We start from the raw sequence: 17,176 nt of genomic DNA on the forward strand, positions 1-17,176 counted from the left end.
AAAGTTTAATACATGCAGTTTTGATTAGCGATGTCTCAGGACGGCTGAATCTTAGGGACAGTGTGCTGCAATGACAAATGAACAATGGAAAGTTTCAGCAATGTACACACATTAAAGCTTCATCCATTGCAGTCACCAAAAATGTGTATACACAGTATTCAGCTTTTGAGTCGATCACTGTAACAATATGTACAAAATATACACGGATAAGCACACATTTACCCATACAAAGATATACACACAAACAGTATGTACTGTTCACAAAGCATACACACATCATTTCAGACAGTGTTAACACTCAAATATATGCACAAATAATAAAAAAGGTTTTCAGATTAAGACAGGCTTAGATCAAGGACAGTAGGCCTACAGCAATTATCATTTATAATCTCATTTATAGGCCTAAATAATGCCTTCAAGAAACTGCATAGCTTTGATGAGACTGAGACAGCATTAAGCCGGTTAGTTGGAAGCCAAATTAGTGATACTATATGACAGGGTTCACCAATCTCGGTCCTGGAGGGCCGCTGTCCTGCAGAGTTTAGCTCCAACCCCAATTAAACACACCTGAACCAGCTAATCAAGGTCTCACTAGGCATACTAGAAACTTTCAAAAAGGTGTGTTGGAGCTGGTTGGAGCTAAACTCTGCAGGGACAGCGGCCCTCAAGGACCGAGATTGGTGAACCCTGCTATATGAGGTCTATTTTTCTTACTTTTTTCTTATTTGTTGTGGTATATTTGTGGCAATAGCCAACAATACATTGTATGGGTCAAAATTATTGATTTTTCTTTTATGCCAAAAATCATTAGGATATTAAGTAAAGATCATGTTCCATGAAGATATTCTGTAAATTTCCTACCGTAAATATATAAAACATTTATTTTTGTGAGTGAATGCAGCACAATCGCAAACATAAATGGAGAACTTTAAAGGCGATTTTCTCAATGTTTCGATATTTTTGCACCCTCAGATTCCAGATGTATAAATCTCAATTTAAAAAAATTGACCCATGCGACTGGTTTTGTAGTCCAGGGTCACATTTATGTTATTCAGAGAACTCTATTTGGCACTGACTGCAAAAGCTAAACTGTAAAATGTGACATTGTGACAATAAAATGTGGATTGACAAATATTTTACAGCTAAGCATATCAAACTGCTGAGGCTTGTGATAACTTTTCATTTTAGGGGTAAGTATATAGATATTATTTTGAAGACATTATCTATGGGCTTTAAAATACAACTGTGTAACAAAACCGTTCCACTGCATTCAAAAGTTTGAGCTCAGTAAGATTTTTAAATGTTTTTTTTTTAAATACATCTCTTATTTATTTGATTGTAAAACCGTTATATATTATAAACTATTTTTAGAATTTAAAATAACTGTTTTCTATTTTGTATATATTTTAAAATGTATTTTATTCCTGTGATGGCAAAGCTGAATTTCAAAGTGTCACATGATCCTTCAGAAATCATTCTAATATGCCGATACGCTGCTCAAGAAACATTTCTTACTATTATCAGTGTTGAAAACAGTTGTGTTGCGGAAACAGTGGTACATTTTTGTTAAGGATTCTTTGATAAATAAAAAAGAACAGCATTTATTTGTAATAGAAATCTGTTGAAACATTATAAACATCTTTACTATAACTTTTGATCAACTGAACGCACTCTTGCGGAATTAAAAAATGGTCATTTCTTTTAGGATAATTTGTTTTTTTACTCACCACAAACTTTTGAATATATATATATATATATATATATATTCATTATGTAGAATCAACCAAATAACACATAATTCTCTTCCCTTGGCTTGTAAATGATACTTGTAAATTAATCATGTGTCATGTGGTTATCAAACACATCTCTCTTCCCCTCTCTACAGATTGTAGACCCCATATGTTGAGGCGGGCCCTCTAAACTCCCTCTGCACCAAGTGTCAACAAGATAAGTCTTTGACATTGTACATAAAAGAGGTTTATCACCAGCCTGATTCTTATCAGTCCTTTCTGTCAGATTGTAAGATGGTTTTCATAAATGACAGTGGCAGAAACACACTCTGACATCAATTACAGCAGCTACCTCATGTTCATATGTGATAATGATCGTATGCAGGAGAGGCACAGTTTCGAAAGGCCATTCGCTGTTAGACAAATCACAAAGTGGCAGAACAAGTCAGATAACACATGTCTGTCGTATATGAAATCAAACTGACTTTGTTGATAACAATACAAAGCTTACGAGCAAAATATACTCCACTTATAAGTATCTGCAGAGCACAAAATAGGATTTTGGATTTTCATAAATCTGGCTAAAGGGAATATTATACATGTGCTTAAAGCATGAGAGTGCAGTGCACATTTGTGGCCTTGTCACCAGAGGTTGGAGTACATATGCAAAAGGCGTGATTATAAAAATACTGATGGTAACAGTTAAAAATAACACCCCCCAAAAATAATACTCAATGAAATTGTTCTAATAACAAACCCTGCTCCAATAATGTTTTCAGTATGTATAGTCAAATTCTGAAACTAGGCACTGAATAAAGAGCTGTTTACCAGTAGACCAGTCTCAGTCTCTCATCTCTTCAGTAACTCTCTGGGTTCAGTCAGCCAGCTGTGATGCAGCTGTGCCGCCAAGCTCTCGGCGCATCTGATCATCCTCTCTGCATATTTGCAGCAGGTTTGGACGGCTCATTAATAGCTTGTTTTGCTCAAGTCTTAATAAGGGGACATTAATATTTATGCTCACGTCCATTCCTAGGCCGTTACAAACCCTTGAAAAGCCACAAGGAAACACAAGGGTTTTTGGTCGAATCAACCGTACAGTATGTAGGTGCACAAGTTGTATCATTGCAAAAGGAAAGTGTAAAGATTGTCAAAATATTTACCCACTGTTTGATGACTAATTGAAAAGGATCTTGTTTTGAGCCACCAACATTCACCAGACTATACAGAAACACCACTGAAACAGTATATGCATTTATGTAAGGACGCAATGTACCGTGATGATTAATGAGGGTTAAGTCAAGCCTTTTGAGTTTCTCCAGACCTCTGATACAAGGGTTACATGAGGACATTAGACCTGGTGTCAGGTAGTCGCAATCCCACCAGACCTCCGCCAACAAGCACTGAGGAGGCCAGAAGAATAGGGATAGCTTTGGTGATGCCAACTAAAGATCCAAAAATCAGATTTCCCATCGCCGCGGCTAGCTTGCACAAGGCATTACAGAAGCCAAATCCAGTACCTCTGAAATAGAGAGGTGGAGGGAGGGAGGGAGGGAGGATGAGAAAAAAGGTAAAAAGTTGGTGTTACATTGATATTTAATGGGCTTTGAGATTTGGGAGCTTTGTTGTGTGTCTGTTAGCATATTTTATTATGTATGAGAACAAGCCCACCTTCTGTCCGTAGGGAACAGCTCTACTGTCACAACGTCCAGGGAGTTCCAGGCAGAGATACTCAGTCCATTGTACAGGCACAACATCCCAATCATCATTGACTCACTGGTGCCAAACCACAGGAAGAAGCAGCTGATACCAGACAGGACCATGGAAAACCCTGACAAAACAAACTAAATACTTACAGACTATTCTTTCACACAATGATAAAAAGTATAAATCTCATATATTTTGCATCAACGTTTCTGTCTCACCTAACATAGACAAGCGGCCAATTTTGTCCATGAGAAGTGCAGACACAATGTTGCCAGGCAGAACAGCCAGTGTTCCCAAGAAATTGACAAAGTAGACCCAGTATGCACTATAATCATCCTCAAACGTCATTTGACAGCCTGTTTTGTTGTGGTAAAATGTGCCGTTTATGACGTCTGTATTTATCAGTTTGGAATCGTCAATATCTGTCGAATGAATGAATTCATTTCATTAGATTTAAACCACAGTAGAAAGTGATGGTTAAGTATGCACAGACATGGTAAAATGCAGAAAAGTGGTCTGTTTTGCATTCAAAAAGAAATGACAATTTTACCAGTGTTGTAGAAGACAGCATCAATAAATGTGCAGTTTCGAAAGAAAGATCCCACCGATGTCACATGCTTAAAAAAGCAGTTTTCAAAGGTGGAATTGATGAAAGTGACGGACTTGAATTTCATACTTAAGAACCTGAGTAACAAATATAGGAAATGAATTACAGTGTGTAATAATATGCAGGCATACACAAAATAAGATGTAGTACATTTATAAGATGATTGCTGTGACATAAGCATTTGAATAAGTCACCTGTCATTTATAAATAAGCTATTAGTGTGTATCTGGTTCTCGAGGGTGAAATTGAAGGTGAAGTCTTCAATGCGTTCGCTGTTATGCCTTTGTACTTTGGAGGCGTATTCATCAGCCTGAAGGTGCTTGATGACGTCAGGGAACCACACAGATAAACCATAATACCTGCAGAAGTATTGGAGTTCTTTAAAGACTGGATGGATGGATGGATGGATGGATGGATGGGTGACACAAAAAGGAAGGTCTTACCCAAATGACAGTGTAAGCCACACAATAGCAAGTTTCACTGTAATGTCTTTCAGTGGATAATTAAAACACTTCAAGAAGTTCAACCAAATCTGGAAGGACAGAAAAAGGAATTATTTTCATTTGTATCATAAAAAATATCATAAGTATCCTGTAATGTATCGTGAATCTCACCCCATGAAGCTCAGTCTTTATTCTGAAGATCGCTTTTGAGAAAGAGTTGCCGGATTCATTCTGCATCTCCACAAACTCATCAATATGCTTTGGGATCTTAATTCTGTTCACCTACAAAAAGAAACAAGACTAAGGCATATGGGCTATATTCTACAGAATGTCTGCCAAAAATTTATATTTTGTTATGTAACGCAATTAAATATTTTTTTAATTGGACTTAAAAGGAATAGTTCACTTAAAAAGCAAAATTCTGTCATCATTTACTCACCCTCAAGTTGTTTCAAACCTGTATGACTTACTATCTTCTGCTGAACACAAAGGAAGATATTTTAAAGAATGTTGGTAACCAGACAGTTGATGGACCCCCAAAATACTATGGAAGTCAATGGGGCCCATCAACTGTTTGGTTACCAACATTCTTTAAAATATCATCTTTTTGTGTTCAATAGAAGAAATAAACTCATACAGGTTTGAAACAACTTGAGGGTGAGTAAATAATGACAGAACTTTCATTTTTAATTGAACTATTCTTTTAAGTATCCAAATACGTTTTAAGACCACTGTAATAGAAAAATGAAAGAATATGTTTAAGAAAGTGTAACATTTATGTGACAGCTTGATCTTCATCATTGGGCTGCTCACAAAGCCTTGACGCAGTCTGCAATCTGTCTCTATTTCTGAAGCTCAGTAAATGACACCGAAAACATCCATGAAGCCCACATACAGGGCAGGATGAGACAATCATTCATGAATTTATGCAACTTTAAAGCATAGTTGGTGCTCTAAGCAGCTTAAAATTAGTGCAGTGAGGGAATCGACTCACGGTAAAGACTTTCTCGGGCTGTCCACGCGCTCGCATGTTTGTGTCATGAATCTGCTTGAGGATCATCCAGGCCTCGTCGTGCTTCCCCACCTGAAAGGATAAGAAAAATCCCTGAGAGATTAACTGGATTAAGTGGAAACCGGAGCGCTAGATGACAGCCGCCCACCTCCATTGCCACGGCAGGCCCGGGAGAGGGGCGTAGGGAGTCACGACAAGCACGCGTCATTAGCTTCAAAGAGAGTCGTGTTCCCTGAAGTCAGGCTGTTTCCTCAGATTTGCAAGGCAAGTCATATAAACTGAATTGATGTTCTTGTAAACATGCAGTTAGCAATAAAACAGTAGTTCAATTTATAACAACATATCTGAGTTACTTTTTTAAATAAGTAAAGCAAGTTATATAGTTATCCCTTTTATTGACTGAAACCTCTCCTGCCCCCATGTTGAGAGAAATTGTGCAGAGGCGTTGTGTGCGATGTGTAAACTTGATGGCTATTGTAGTACAAGACTAAATGTGAGCATGCATTTACTCATCTCACTTGCACAAAAACATTCAGTATTCTCAAAAGGAATAAAAACAGTAAAATGCAAACTGAGAATATTACGCAAATCTGCAGTAATTCATGTTAAAGGAGAACTCCGGTCAATTTTAACATTGAGCTCATTTTTTTGTACATTTGGAGTGCTGTCAGTACAGAGAACAACGACAAAAATCGGTGTTGCCTACAACGTGTTATCCTCTTTTTAAAATTTGCACCCTGTTGACTTCAATGGGGCAAGTTTTAAACCTGCTTTTAGCCTCTTAACATCCTTGATGTGTCATTACAAGTGCACAGGTCATGTGAGTGCTTCCTTCGGAGTGAACGCGGGTGAATCTGACTGCAGTAGATGTGAAAGATATGAATAAAAATGATGTTTATTCAGCCAGCGCACATACCTGTATTTACATCCTGTTTTCGGTCGAAGTCCACAGTAGTCGATTGTCGAGTTCACGCGCGTGATCATAGGTACTAAACCTATGCGCGTGAACTCGACAATCGATTACTATGGACTTCGACCGAAAACAGGATGTAAATACAGGTATGTGCGCTGGCTGAATAAACATCATTTTTTATATATTTCTTTCACATCTACTGCAGTCAGATTCACCCGCGTTCACTCCGAAGGAAGCAATCACATGACCTGTGCACTTGTAATGACACATCAAGGATGTTAAGAGCCTAAAAGCAGGTTTAAAACTTGCCCCATTGAAGTCAACAGGGTGCAAATTTTAAAAAGAGGATAACACGTTGTAGGCAACACCGATTTTTGTCGTTGTTCTCTGTACTGACAGCACTCCAAATGTACAAAAAAATGAGCTCAATGTTAAAATTGACCGGAGTTCTCCTTTAAAGAATACACTTTATGTATTTAATCTCACTTTATTAAGCAATGTCTTTTCTGCTGACCTATGATGATCCAATTCAACCACACTAATAAGCAAAACGACTAGATAAACATCACATTTTGTGTTTCAATTTTTTTCAAAGATTTTTGAACTTTCATCTCCTGCATCTTACCTATTCTTCTGCAATTTAGAATGGCAGCACAGCTGAAAGGTTAGTTTGAGCTGTGCCCTCTACTGTACAGGTGGGAATTTGCATTATGCATTATTCATCTTTTGACTTTTGGTGTGAAAGGGCCTTTACATTTGCCAAAAAAATTCTTTTTGTTTAAAAATACAGACAAACAGCCCAGCCCAGATAAGAAAAAGTAACGCAAAAGTAACACAATGCATTACTTTCCATAAAAAGTAACTAAGTAGCACAATTAGTTACTTTTTATGAAGTAACACAATATTGTAATGCACAGGGGTGCACATCACTTTTTGGGTCTGGTTCTCAAGGGAGCACCTGGAGATGCTGCTTGGTACTCACACTTTACTTTTCAACCTGTCGTCATCACTTTTATCCTGACTATCATCTCTCGAACATGGTAGATGATGATGATGTTTTTTATTTGATCAACATTAATGGCACAGACAACAGCAGGAATATTAGGCTGCTGTCACTTCATGACCGAATGCATGGGAATATACTGACATACATCCGGTTTCTTTCTCAACTGTTCACTTATGACGTAACCAAGAGAATACTTGCCGAGATGGGTATTTTGACATCATTTAGTGTGTGTGTCGGTTCAAACCCAAGTAAACGCGAAAGAGGAATCAATTCGGTGTTCGAGCACTGTCTGAAACGCGCCTATCTCTCTGCGTGCGCGCGCTTCGGGTGTGTGCGCGAGTCCAGATTTGCGCCTCTTCTTCCACGTTTAAAATCGAGTAAATTGGCAAGACAAAACGTTCAAATGATAAACTTTCACTCTATGATGGTTAAACTTAGCAGTTAATCCGCGATCACATGTGTGCCGAACCGTGGGGCCTGTTCTGTACGGATCACGGATCAACTGCGATCCGTCGCACTCCTAATAATTATTGAACACACTTATCATTAGTGATTGCTATCTTACCAGAGATGGAGAAAAATCCCACTAAGCGTGTCCCTGTCCCAAAAATGCCCAAAATGTTGGTACTGCGCATACCTGTAGTTTATTTTATTACCACTCATGCGCACCTGCACACCAGTTACTGTATGTGCACCCCTGGTAATGCATTACTTTTAAAAGTAACTGTCCCCAACACAGACGATAACGATAAAGATATAGTTCTAAAAATCATTCTAAATGTAAAAGAATAGCGAAGTCCACACCACAACTATAATGTAAAATGTTCTACTTACCTCCAAGTAGAACCTCGGGCTCTCCGGCATGAACATTAAAGCCACGACGGCACAGAGGCAGGGAAGAGCGCACACCACCACAAACACCCTCCAGCTGTGGAACTGATAAGCTGAGCCCATACTGAAACTCCAGCCTAAGAAAAAAAACAAAAAAACATCAAACAATTTTTCATGTTATTGATCCAGCACAGAAAAGGGCTAGGCTGGTAGCACTTCAAGGCGTAAGACTGTAGGATTTGAACAGGCAACATTTGTCAATAACTGCTGGTATGTCACAGTGATTATGGTCTGTGTGAATACATCCATTTCATTTGTCCAACGCTGATTGATTACATAAATAGTGAATCTAGTGTGTTTGTCTTTTGAACTGACAACCATCAGAATTAATATGTGTAACAGATTGGGTTTCCTTTTATAATGCAGTCCTGATTTTAGTAAGTTAGTTTTTGTTTGTTTAAATAAAGCTGAAATAAAAATAAAATATAAATATTAGACAAAAACCTTAACCTTAAAAAAAAAAATTGAGAACGAAAATGTTGAATTCGCAAATAACTGAAATAATTATTAATGTAAAAAAATATATATATATTTTTTTTATTACAAATATTATATAATTTAAAATACTACATGAAAATATTTTTAAAAATGAAAAAAATTTACAAAAGCACCAAAAAATTACTAAAACTAAAATAAAAAAACCTACACCAGCATTGCCTTTATCAACAAATGTTTCTTTTAAGGCCTCAAATATCTTAAAAACCTAAGAAATGAATACAATATTCAATAATAAAAGGGACGGTTTAATGTATATATAATATATAATGTATGTATATATACACACACCTCCAACCAGACACATTTTCATGGACATTTGGTGTGCAGAAATAATTTAGAAACTGTAGAAAATCTAATTGCTTCATTTACATTATCTTGCGTTTATCTACATGGCAAGACAGTAACGTTTTGGTTAAGTGTATGGAGCATGATATTCATCATAATATGTAGGCTAGAAGAGAACAGAGAGACCACTGAGCTACAGGATTGCACAGTTCTGTTATAATATGCATGTATATAAAAGGACCAATCAACATACACACTATCCAAAACTATTCCACATTTCTAAATTTAAGTGGTGTCAGGCAGGTTTCTGAAATCAAGTAAAGCAGCTTTAAGACTGTCATGGACTCCTAAGCTGAAAATGTTTTTGTCTCATTACTTTACAGTTTAAGTGGTGCTTTTTCTACTCCACCATATGTATCTTTTTCTTTACAGTAATGTCTGATGCGCTGAGCTGTAAAACTGTGTGGGGTGCTAATGATGTCATTAAAGTTGAAATGTCCCATTGAAAGGCAGAAAGTACCTTTTATTGCTTCAAACGCAAAGTGGCCATTAAATGAATTATTTATGGTTTATGCATGATTAAAATAAGATCATAAAAAAAGTTTTTAATAAAGTTTTTATGGGTGGATGCCCTCTGCCAATTTCTTATGCCCCCCAAACCCCCCGCCCCATCACAAGGACCCAGGAGAATGTTTGTAGACATTAAATACCATATGTCTAAATAAACACTGTGGTATTTTAGATCAAATTTAGCTGTCATTTGGTAGATGCTAGGCAAACTAAACAGATGCCAACATGCCCACATTCCTAAAAGTCACTAACATAACAGCACAAAGTAAAAGAAAAACCCAAACTACATTAAATATGGGTAACATAAAATTGTATAATATGCAAAGTAAATATAAAATCATGAGTTTACAGCTGATGATGGTGGTTTACAGAAGATCGTGGTATAAATAATGGTTTATGTCTGTGCCGGAGTGAGAGACATTCTAGAAAAAACAGCATGGTAAAACCAGTCACTCAATGTGTGTGTTCATTTGTGCATCTCTGTGAGGACCTCTGGTAAATTATGACGGTAACATTACACAAGATGTGATTGTGGCAACAGGCAAGCCCAGAGGGTTAATGTTTCGCCATGTCATTGGAAATCTCATTACACAGATTACGTGCATAATTGACTGAGGAAACGAGTGACTGAGTCAGCAGATAGCAAACCTACGCGTTTGAACTCATGTACAGTGACTTGCCAGCGGCTCTACTATGGCCGGCTTCAATGCAAATAAAACGACACACTCAGAAACACACAAACTGAGTGAAAGTAAAAATGGAAAAAATTCAATTCTATGTACATTCACACTTTTGCTCTGTTACAAACCCTAGCATGCTGACTCCAGAGGCACTGAAACTTCATGTTGGCATGTATCCTTTGTGAAGAAATTCACTGTGACAAGCTCAGTGAAAAAATGCTATTACTATTTTTACTAAGATATGGTAAAAAACTTAAGAGTGCGTATACTGAATTCAGCACAAGTCTAAGAACAAATGTTCATTCAATACTTCTTTCAAAATGAATTTGACCTAATATTTGTGTGCTAATGTAATGTATTATCTTTTACTCATATTAGCATACTGTTGTGTTAGCTTAGCAACTTGCGAACATCAAACTGCTGTGTTTCAAATCTCTTTTGATTTGTGGTAAATCAATCACTTATGAGGCTGTTTTACATGCAATGCTGCCTTAGAAGAGAGCTGACGATGTAAAATGTGTTTATGTACACTTGCTTGAAGGTAACTCGTTTGTGTATGGATGTACGAACCGAGTGACAAATAACAAAAGAGCTTTTAAAAGTGTCAGGCAACTGATGTATTACCCATAGTGCACACATAGCTTCGTGACTCATATTTATTTGCATTTATATTCCATTTATTATTAGTAGTGCTTGCTAAGGCACATTTTTACTATTTGATTCAGAGGTTTAAACAAATGCCAAACCATATTATTCAGTGTGTAACTCCTAGACCTCAAATTGTGAAGCCTCTTCAGGAGAAGTGCCATGTCACAGTGCAACGAAATAATAATCTATTTAAAATTGGAGTGATGGCTCAATCGGATAGAAGAGCCTTTATGTAACCCCCCTTACCCCAATCAATGAGACTGCTTGATCCGAATTAAATTTCAATATGATTAAAACAGGTGGTGTATGCAACAAAGTTCAAGTTCAGGGAAGCAAGTCCCCCGTTCCTTTGTCTCAGCCTCAAACGTCACCCCCACGGACCGTTGGCTGAACATCAGATACATATGGCACACTTTACTGGAAACACTTCAGTCACCACATGTGGTTTTTTTTAGTTTTTTTTAGGCACAGAGTCCCTCCCCTCCCCAACAGACACACTCAGACTCCCAATTTACTGGGCCTATGATTGTTTCCTATTGATTCCCGACATACAGACTATAACATAGACTCCCTAATACTCTCCTAGCCACTGTGTTTGACAGCTTGTCCCCAGCCCGGGCTCCACCGAGGGCCATTCATAAATCAAGCACCCCTTTCACTTTGTTTCACAAGGCAAGGAGAAAAACCTCATTATGATCTCAGAGAACAAAACATAAATAGGTGTATCATATCACCATATCCATTCAGCTCCTTTCCTCCACCCCTTCCTCTCTATTCCATCATTTCGCTACTGATGAGTGCAGCTTATTTCTAGAGTAGAGGTTCTCGTAAATCATTGGGCTATGCCTTCGCCCACAGGAGCCACTTCATCCTTTAAATATCCCTGCAGTGCTCTGTTTCTACATTAATCACTTAACCTAAAGCTCTGCTGTTCTCCGCTCCCTCACAGTCGTCCCTGTCTGTGAGAGGACAGCCCACACGTGGCGGAGGAAAAGCAGACACCTTGACCTAAGCTTGCCGAGTACCTTGTTGTAATCGGACTGTCGGTCTACCTGTGTCATGTGATACTTGATTTACAGGTTTATACAATCGCTAGAACACATTTCTGATTTCTCAATACTTGAACTGTTAAAACTGAAAACTGTTAAACTTAAAGGTTGTATCAGCGATTTCAGGCCCAAAAAAGGCCCAAACATAAATGATCACATTCAGCTAATCTTTCCTAACGATCCGCTAGCTGACCGCCCCATAACCAATCACCGACGGGGTGGGTGTTGTGAGGTTTTGCTCAAGCCGTGCACAAGCGCAAAACCTCACAACACCCACCCCTTGTCGGTGATTGGTTGGAACACTATTTATTTTGGTTTTGAGTGGTTGGTGAAACCAATTGTTTTTGTGTGCAGATCTCAGAGCCTAGAGAGACACATTTTTTTGACGGCCTGCTTATGGGGCGGGCAGCTAGCGATCGGATCGTTAGGAAAGATTAGATGAATGTGATCATTTATGTTTGGGCCTTTGGGCCTGAAATCGCTGATACAACCTTTAAGTTCAAAACCTAACATAATACAAAATTGAATAAGACAGCTATTTGCAACAGTTCTACAGCAATAACATATTCAAATATATTACGAATGCAAAAAGTGAAATACAGTCGAAACAATTCGATGCAGCTGAACTCCTACACAGGTTTTAGTCTTTCGATTTCTTTACCATCTATACAAAAGATGAAAACTTAAGTATAATTTTGTAATGTAAACATGGACTAAGTTACATATACTGTAGTGAACTCTAAACAGCAGAGTTTTATTCTTGTTTTGTAAAGAAATTTTACAAAAGCAATCATAATATAATGGTCCCTGTTGTTAGTGGTTTTAGGTCATTGTTTTATGAGTGACAATGTGAGTTTGTTGGTTGACAACCTTTGCCAGTGTTGTTTGAGACTTGATTTGAAGTGATTTGGTAGTTTTAGTGCATTTTGAGTGTGAAATTAACTGCTATGACAAGTTGAAAGTTGGTTAGGAAAACTGTGTGAAGAGTTTTGAAAAAGTGACCAAAGTATTGAGAAATGTGTCCTAGTGATTGTAAAAAAGAAAACTGTAAATGGAAATGAAAACAGTTATTATCATAGTTTTTTGGACATGTACAGTTGTAGTGCCATAGTATTTGTACATGTATCATGGTAATACCACAGTATTCTTTAAAATACCTTGTAAATGCCATGTAAAACTCAATCAAACATTACTGTTCAAAGGTTTGGGGACGGTAGGATTTTTAATGTTTTTGATAGAAGTCTTTTATGCTTACCAAAGATGCATTTTGATCAAAACTACAATAAATTTAAAATAACCTTTTTTATTTTCATATATTTTAAAATGTATATTCATGCAATGGAAAAGCTGACTTTTCAGCATCATCTTTTAGTGTCACATGATGCTGATTTGGTGCTCAATAAACATTTCTTATTTGTATCAATGTTGAAAACAGTTTGTGCTGTCATTTATTTGTGGAAGCAGTGATATATACTGTATATATATATACACACACAGTATATATAAATTCATGATCCTTTGATGAATATAAAGTTCAAAAGAACTGCATTTATTTCAAATATAAATCTTTTGTAACAGTGTAAAAACCTTTACTGTCACTTTTTTATCAGTTTAATGCCTCCTTTACTGAAAAAGGTCATCATTTTAAATATTATTTGTTTTATTTAATAGTGTAATATTATTACATTTCACTAATAAATTAACATTTTTGAAGTACATGATCTGGTTCTCTTACCGTAGTGAGGTATGATGGCCCAGGCCATGGCAGAGGCATAAATCTCCCCTATCATCCAGAACATGCAAAGCCAGCTCAGATGTTCTCCACGCTTCTCTCTTGCTAACACCTCAGCAAAGTATGAGAAGACGATGGGCACCGCTCCACCAATCCTGAAGGACAAGAGAAGGAAGAATAAAGCAGAGAAGCACAACCTCAAGGCCAGTGCAAAGGGTATAAGTGCTCAGCGAATTAAGACAGCTGTTTTCTTTTTTATGTACTTCCAATTTGAATAATTTTGAAACACAATAACAAGTGTGTATCTGTGGACCTTTTTAAATTGTGTTTACAGTTTTTCTCAATTGCTAACACAATTCAATGAGCAATTTACCATTTTCTAACACCTTTAAACACATTCTTAAAACTGCACACCAACTTGCACAAACCTAATAAAATCTAATATTTTAGTCAAAAACATATTATCTTGTCAGAATTAAACTTTGGTCTCAGAAGACACAAAAACCTAACAAATACACAGACTGCTTTCCTCTCCAGGGAACACTAATGAGATCAACTCATACCACTGTAACAAAAATCTCTTTTTAGGTTTCAGATATATTTTGCAGCTCAATGTCTATTACAGTATGCAACATGAACAGAGGGGTCCAGATACAGCAAAATACTGTACAACAATGAGCTTAAAGAAAAGTTTATTTACATTGCACTTCTGTAAAGCAGACATTCTCTATGTACCTTCCCTAGGCAGTCATTTCTCAGTTTTGCAAAACTACAGAACATGAAAAAAATATTTGGCTAAAAAATGTATTTGACAATCCCGAGTTTGATGGTATACAAAGTTTACTGTACAAAGGGAAATTTCCCTCATCGAAAGTACTGTAATTTCACTGTGTGAATAAGTAATATAAAATCCCTGTAGATGATTCTTTCAGCTCTCTCTCCAGTGTTAGGATGCATTTTCTAAAGCACAATCACTTGTGCTCTATTTATATTATCCTGAGATTCTGATGTGTCATCAGTTTTGCTATGTAATGTTTACACAAGGAGGAATTTGTCTTACTTGAGTGCACATTGTGATGCCTGAGTTAATTATATTATGTGTTTGTTTTCTGAATGAGGTTAAGCCTGTGTAAAATGAAAGCATTTTTGTGTAGAATTTTGAAGAGATTGTTAAGAAAACTGGTATGTGTGCAAAAACAGGTGAAATGTGTCTTTGTTTTGAGAACTGAATGAATGGTTTGGGAAACTGTGCCAGCTGAGTCAGTTATAGTGTGTTAGCAATTGAGAAAAACTGTAAGTGTGTAATTTCTGTGTTGCCACCGTCATCAAACTGAATTGCAAAAATTTCAAGATGGTTTCCAAAACCTTTTTGTTTGTTTTTAAATAGTAATGTTACACTTTTAGGGAAATCAACCTAAAAATGGCTTGCACTTCACATTAAGTTAGGATAGGCAAACAAATATTTAAGACTGAAACATTACAATGAAAAATGTGAAAAACTGCTAAAAAGAATCTACTGAGGGCTATGAGGAGCACTCCTCCCTTAACAAGTCAGTTGTAAATCATTAATCTTTTAGATAGATATTTTAAATCTCAGAAATCAATCAGAAAAACACTACATGTGTAAAGCAATAGACTTGATGTAATTAAAGACTACTCTGTGTCCACACAAGAAAAACAAAATAAGTCTTGTCTGTGAGATTTCATTTAATTGCTACTACTGCGTTAATTAGTCCCCGGTTTCTTCTTCAGATCAATATTTGAAGGAAAGACACTGAAATACAATGTAAACCAGAAACTTCCAAAATGTTAGCATTTAAAAGAATCAAAGATGATTTAAATCTGGACTTTACCAACCTTTTCTGATACTACCATTTAAAAGTCAATAAGATATTTTATTTAGAGACTTTTACTTTGTAAAAATGCTGTTCTTTTGAACTTTCTATTCATCAAAGAATCCTGAAAAATATATATATTACTGTTTCCACATATATACAAACTGTTTTCAACATTGATCAAAATAATAAGAAATGTTACCAAATCAGCATATTATAATGATTTCTGAAGGATCATGTGACAATGAAGACTGTAAGTAATGAGGCTGAAAATGTAGCTTTACCATCACAGGAATAAATTACATTTTAAAATATATTTAATAAGAAATCAGTTGTAAATTATAATAATTTTCACATTATTACTGTCTTTACTGTATTTTTGATCAAATAAATGCATCCTTGGTGAGCATAAGAGACTTCTTTTTATTTTATAAATTTATCGAAAAATGGCCATTCAAAGATTTCTTTATCAGCAAAAAAACCTATCTCTGTGTTGAAGGTTTGGGTTAACACTGCGAATTGTAAACCTGTATGACAGCGACCTCATCCTGTATTATTTTTGAAATAAGAAATTAAAACTGAAACATATATTATTTTATACAGACATAATACTACTTATCATTGTACCCATATTGACATCCTAATTAGCAACAACATCCTGTGAAATGCTCATTAGGAGGCGCAGGCTTCAGTGCAAGTCATTACAGGCTGAATGTGTTCAAAGATTCACAAGAACACCATCATCAGAGAGACAAGTGCTTTAGCCATGGACCAATAGACAGTGTCCGCCAGCAATGGAGAATCAGAGACCCAAGAAAGCAGCACTGCAGAGCCTATTGATCCAGCCAGATGTAATGTATTGTCTGTCTGAAAAAGACTATTATCTAAAGAATAGGGGAGACATTCTCATTTTAGAGGAGGGTTGATAAAAGATGCCCATTGTATAGTTTCTCATGATACCAGCCAAAATCGCTTTCCAGAAACACATGTCAAGGTGCAGGTGGAGACTATATTTAGGTAGTGTGTTAAATTGATAATTTCCATATGTCTGTTTACACATGGGAGTGGCAGAGATACTTTTCAGTGTTGTGTGTGGAAGACTTCTTTACAAACATCGGAAGAATCACTGTAGGATGTATGTTCCGAAAAATAGCCTATTTTGAGGCATGATCGTGGTATAAAAAATACAATCTTTAATCAGTATAAACTATCTACATAAACAGTATTTTCTCACTTTATACATCTTTAATTTGTATTTATTTAATCGACAATACAGTAAAGTACTAATATTGTGAAATATTATTAGATTTAAAATACATTTCAAAAATGTAATTTATCCCTGTGATGGCAAAGCTTAATTTTCAGCATCATTACTCCAGTCTTCAGCATCACATGATCCTTCAGAAATCATTCTAATATTCTGATTTGCCGCTCAAGAAACATTTATTATTGTTGTCAATGTTGAAAACAGTTCCGCTGCTTAATATTTTTGTGGAAACCGTAATCATTTTTTTTTTGTCAGGATTCTTTAATGAATAGAAAGTAAAACAACAACATTTATTCTAAATAGAAA

General features: G+C 36.3%; 1 protein-coding gene across 1 annotated transcript in view; it reads right to left on the bottom strand.

Moving 5' to 3' along the window:
• Positions 1–1,303: 1,303 nt before the first annotated feature.
• sv2ca (synaptic vesicle glycoprotein 2Ca) overlaps positions 1,304–17,176 on the bottom strand; it is a 45,741-nt gene continuing 29,868 nt past the window's right edge. Inside the window, exons 4-13 of the mRNA XM_084415225.1 lie at positions 13,772–13,923; positions 8,250–8,383; positions 5,479–5,568; positions 4,656–4,766; positions 4,485–4,573; positions 4,236–4,400; positions 3,985–4,118; positions 3,653–3,856; positions 3,399–3,558; positions 1,304–3,249 (exon numbers count right to left, since the gene is read on the bottom strand). Coding sequence (XP_084271351.1) covers positions 3,066–3,249; positions 3,399–3,558; positions 3,653–3,856; positions 3,985–4,118; positions 4,236–4,400; positions 4,485–4,573; positions 4,656–4,766; positions 5,479–5,568; positions 8,250–8,383; positions 13,772–13,923 — 1,423 coding nt within the window. The 3' untranslated portion in view covers positions 1,304–3,065. The remainder of the gene's footprint in view (positions 3,250–3,398; positions 3,559–3,652; positions 3,857–3,984; positions 4,119–4,235; positions 4,401–4,484; positions 4,574–4,655; positions 4,767–5,478; positions 5,569–8,249; positions 8,384–13,771; positions 13,924–17,176) is intronic.

The sequence above is a fragment of the Rutilus rutilus genome (assembly GCF_951802725.1).
Source record: "Rutilus rutilus genome assembly, chromosome: 7".
Lineage (NCBI taxonomy): Eukaryota > Metazoa > Chordata > Actinopteri > Cypriniformes > Leuciscidae > Rutilus > Rutilus rutilus.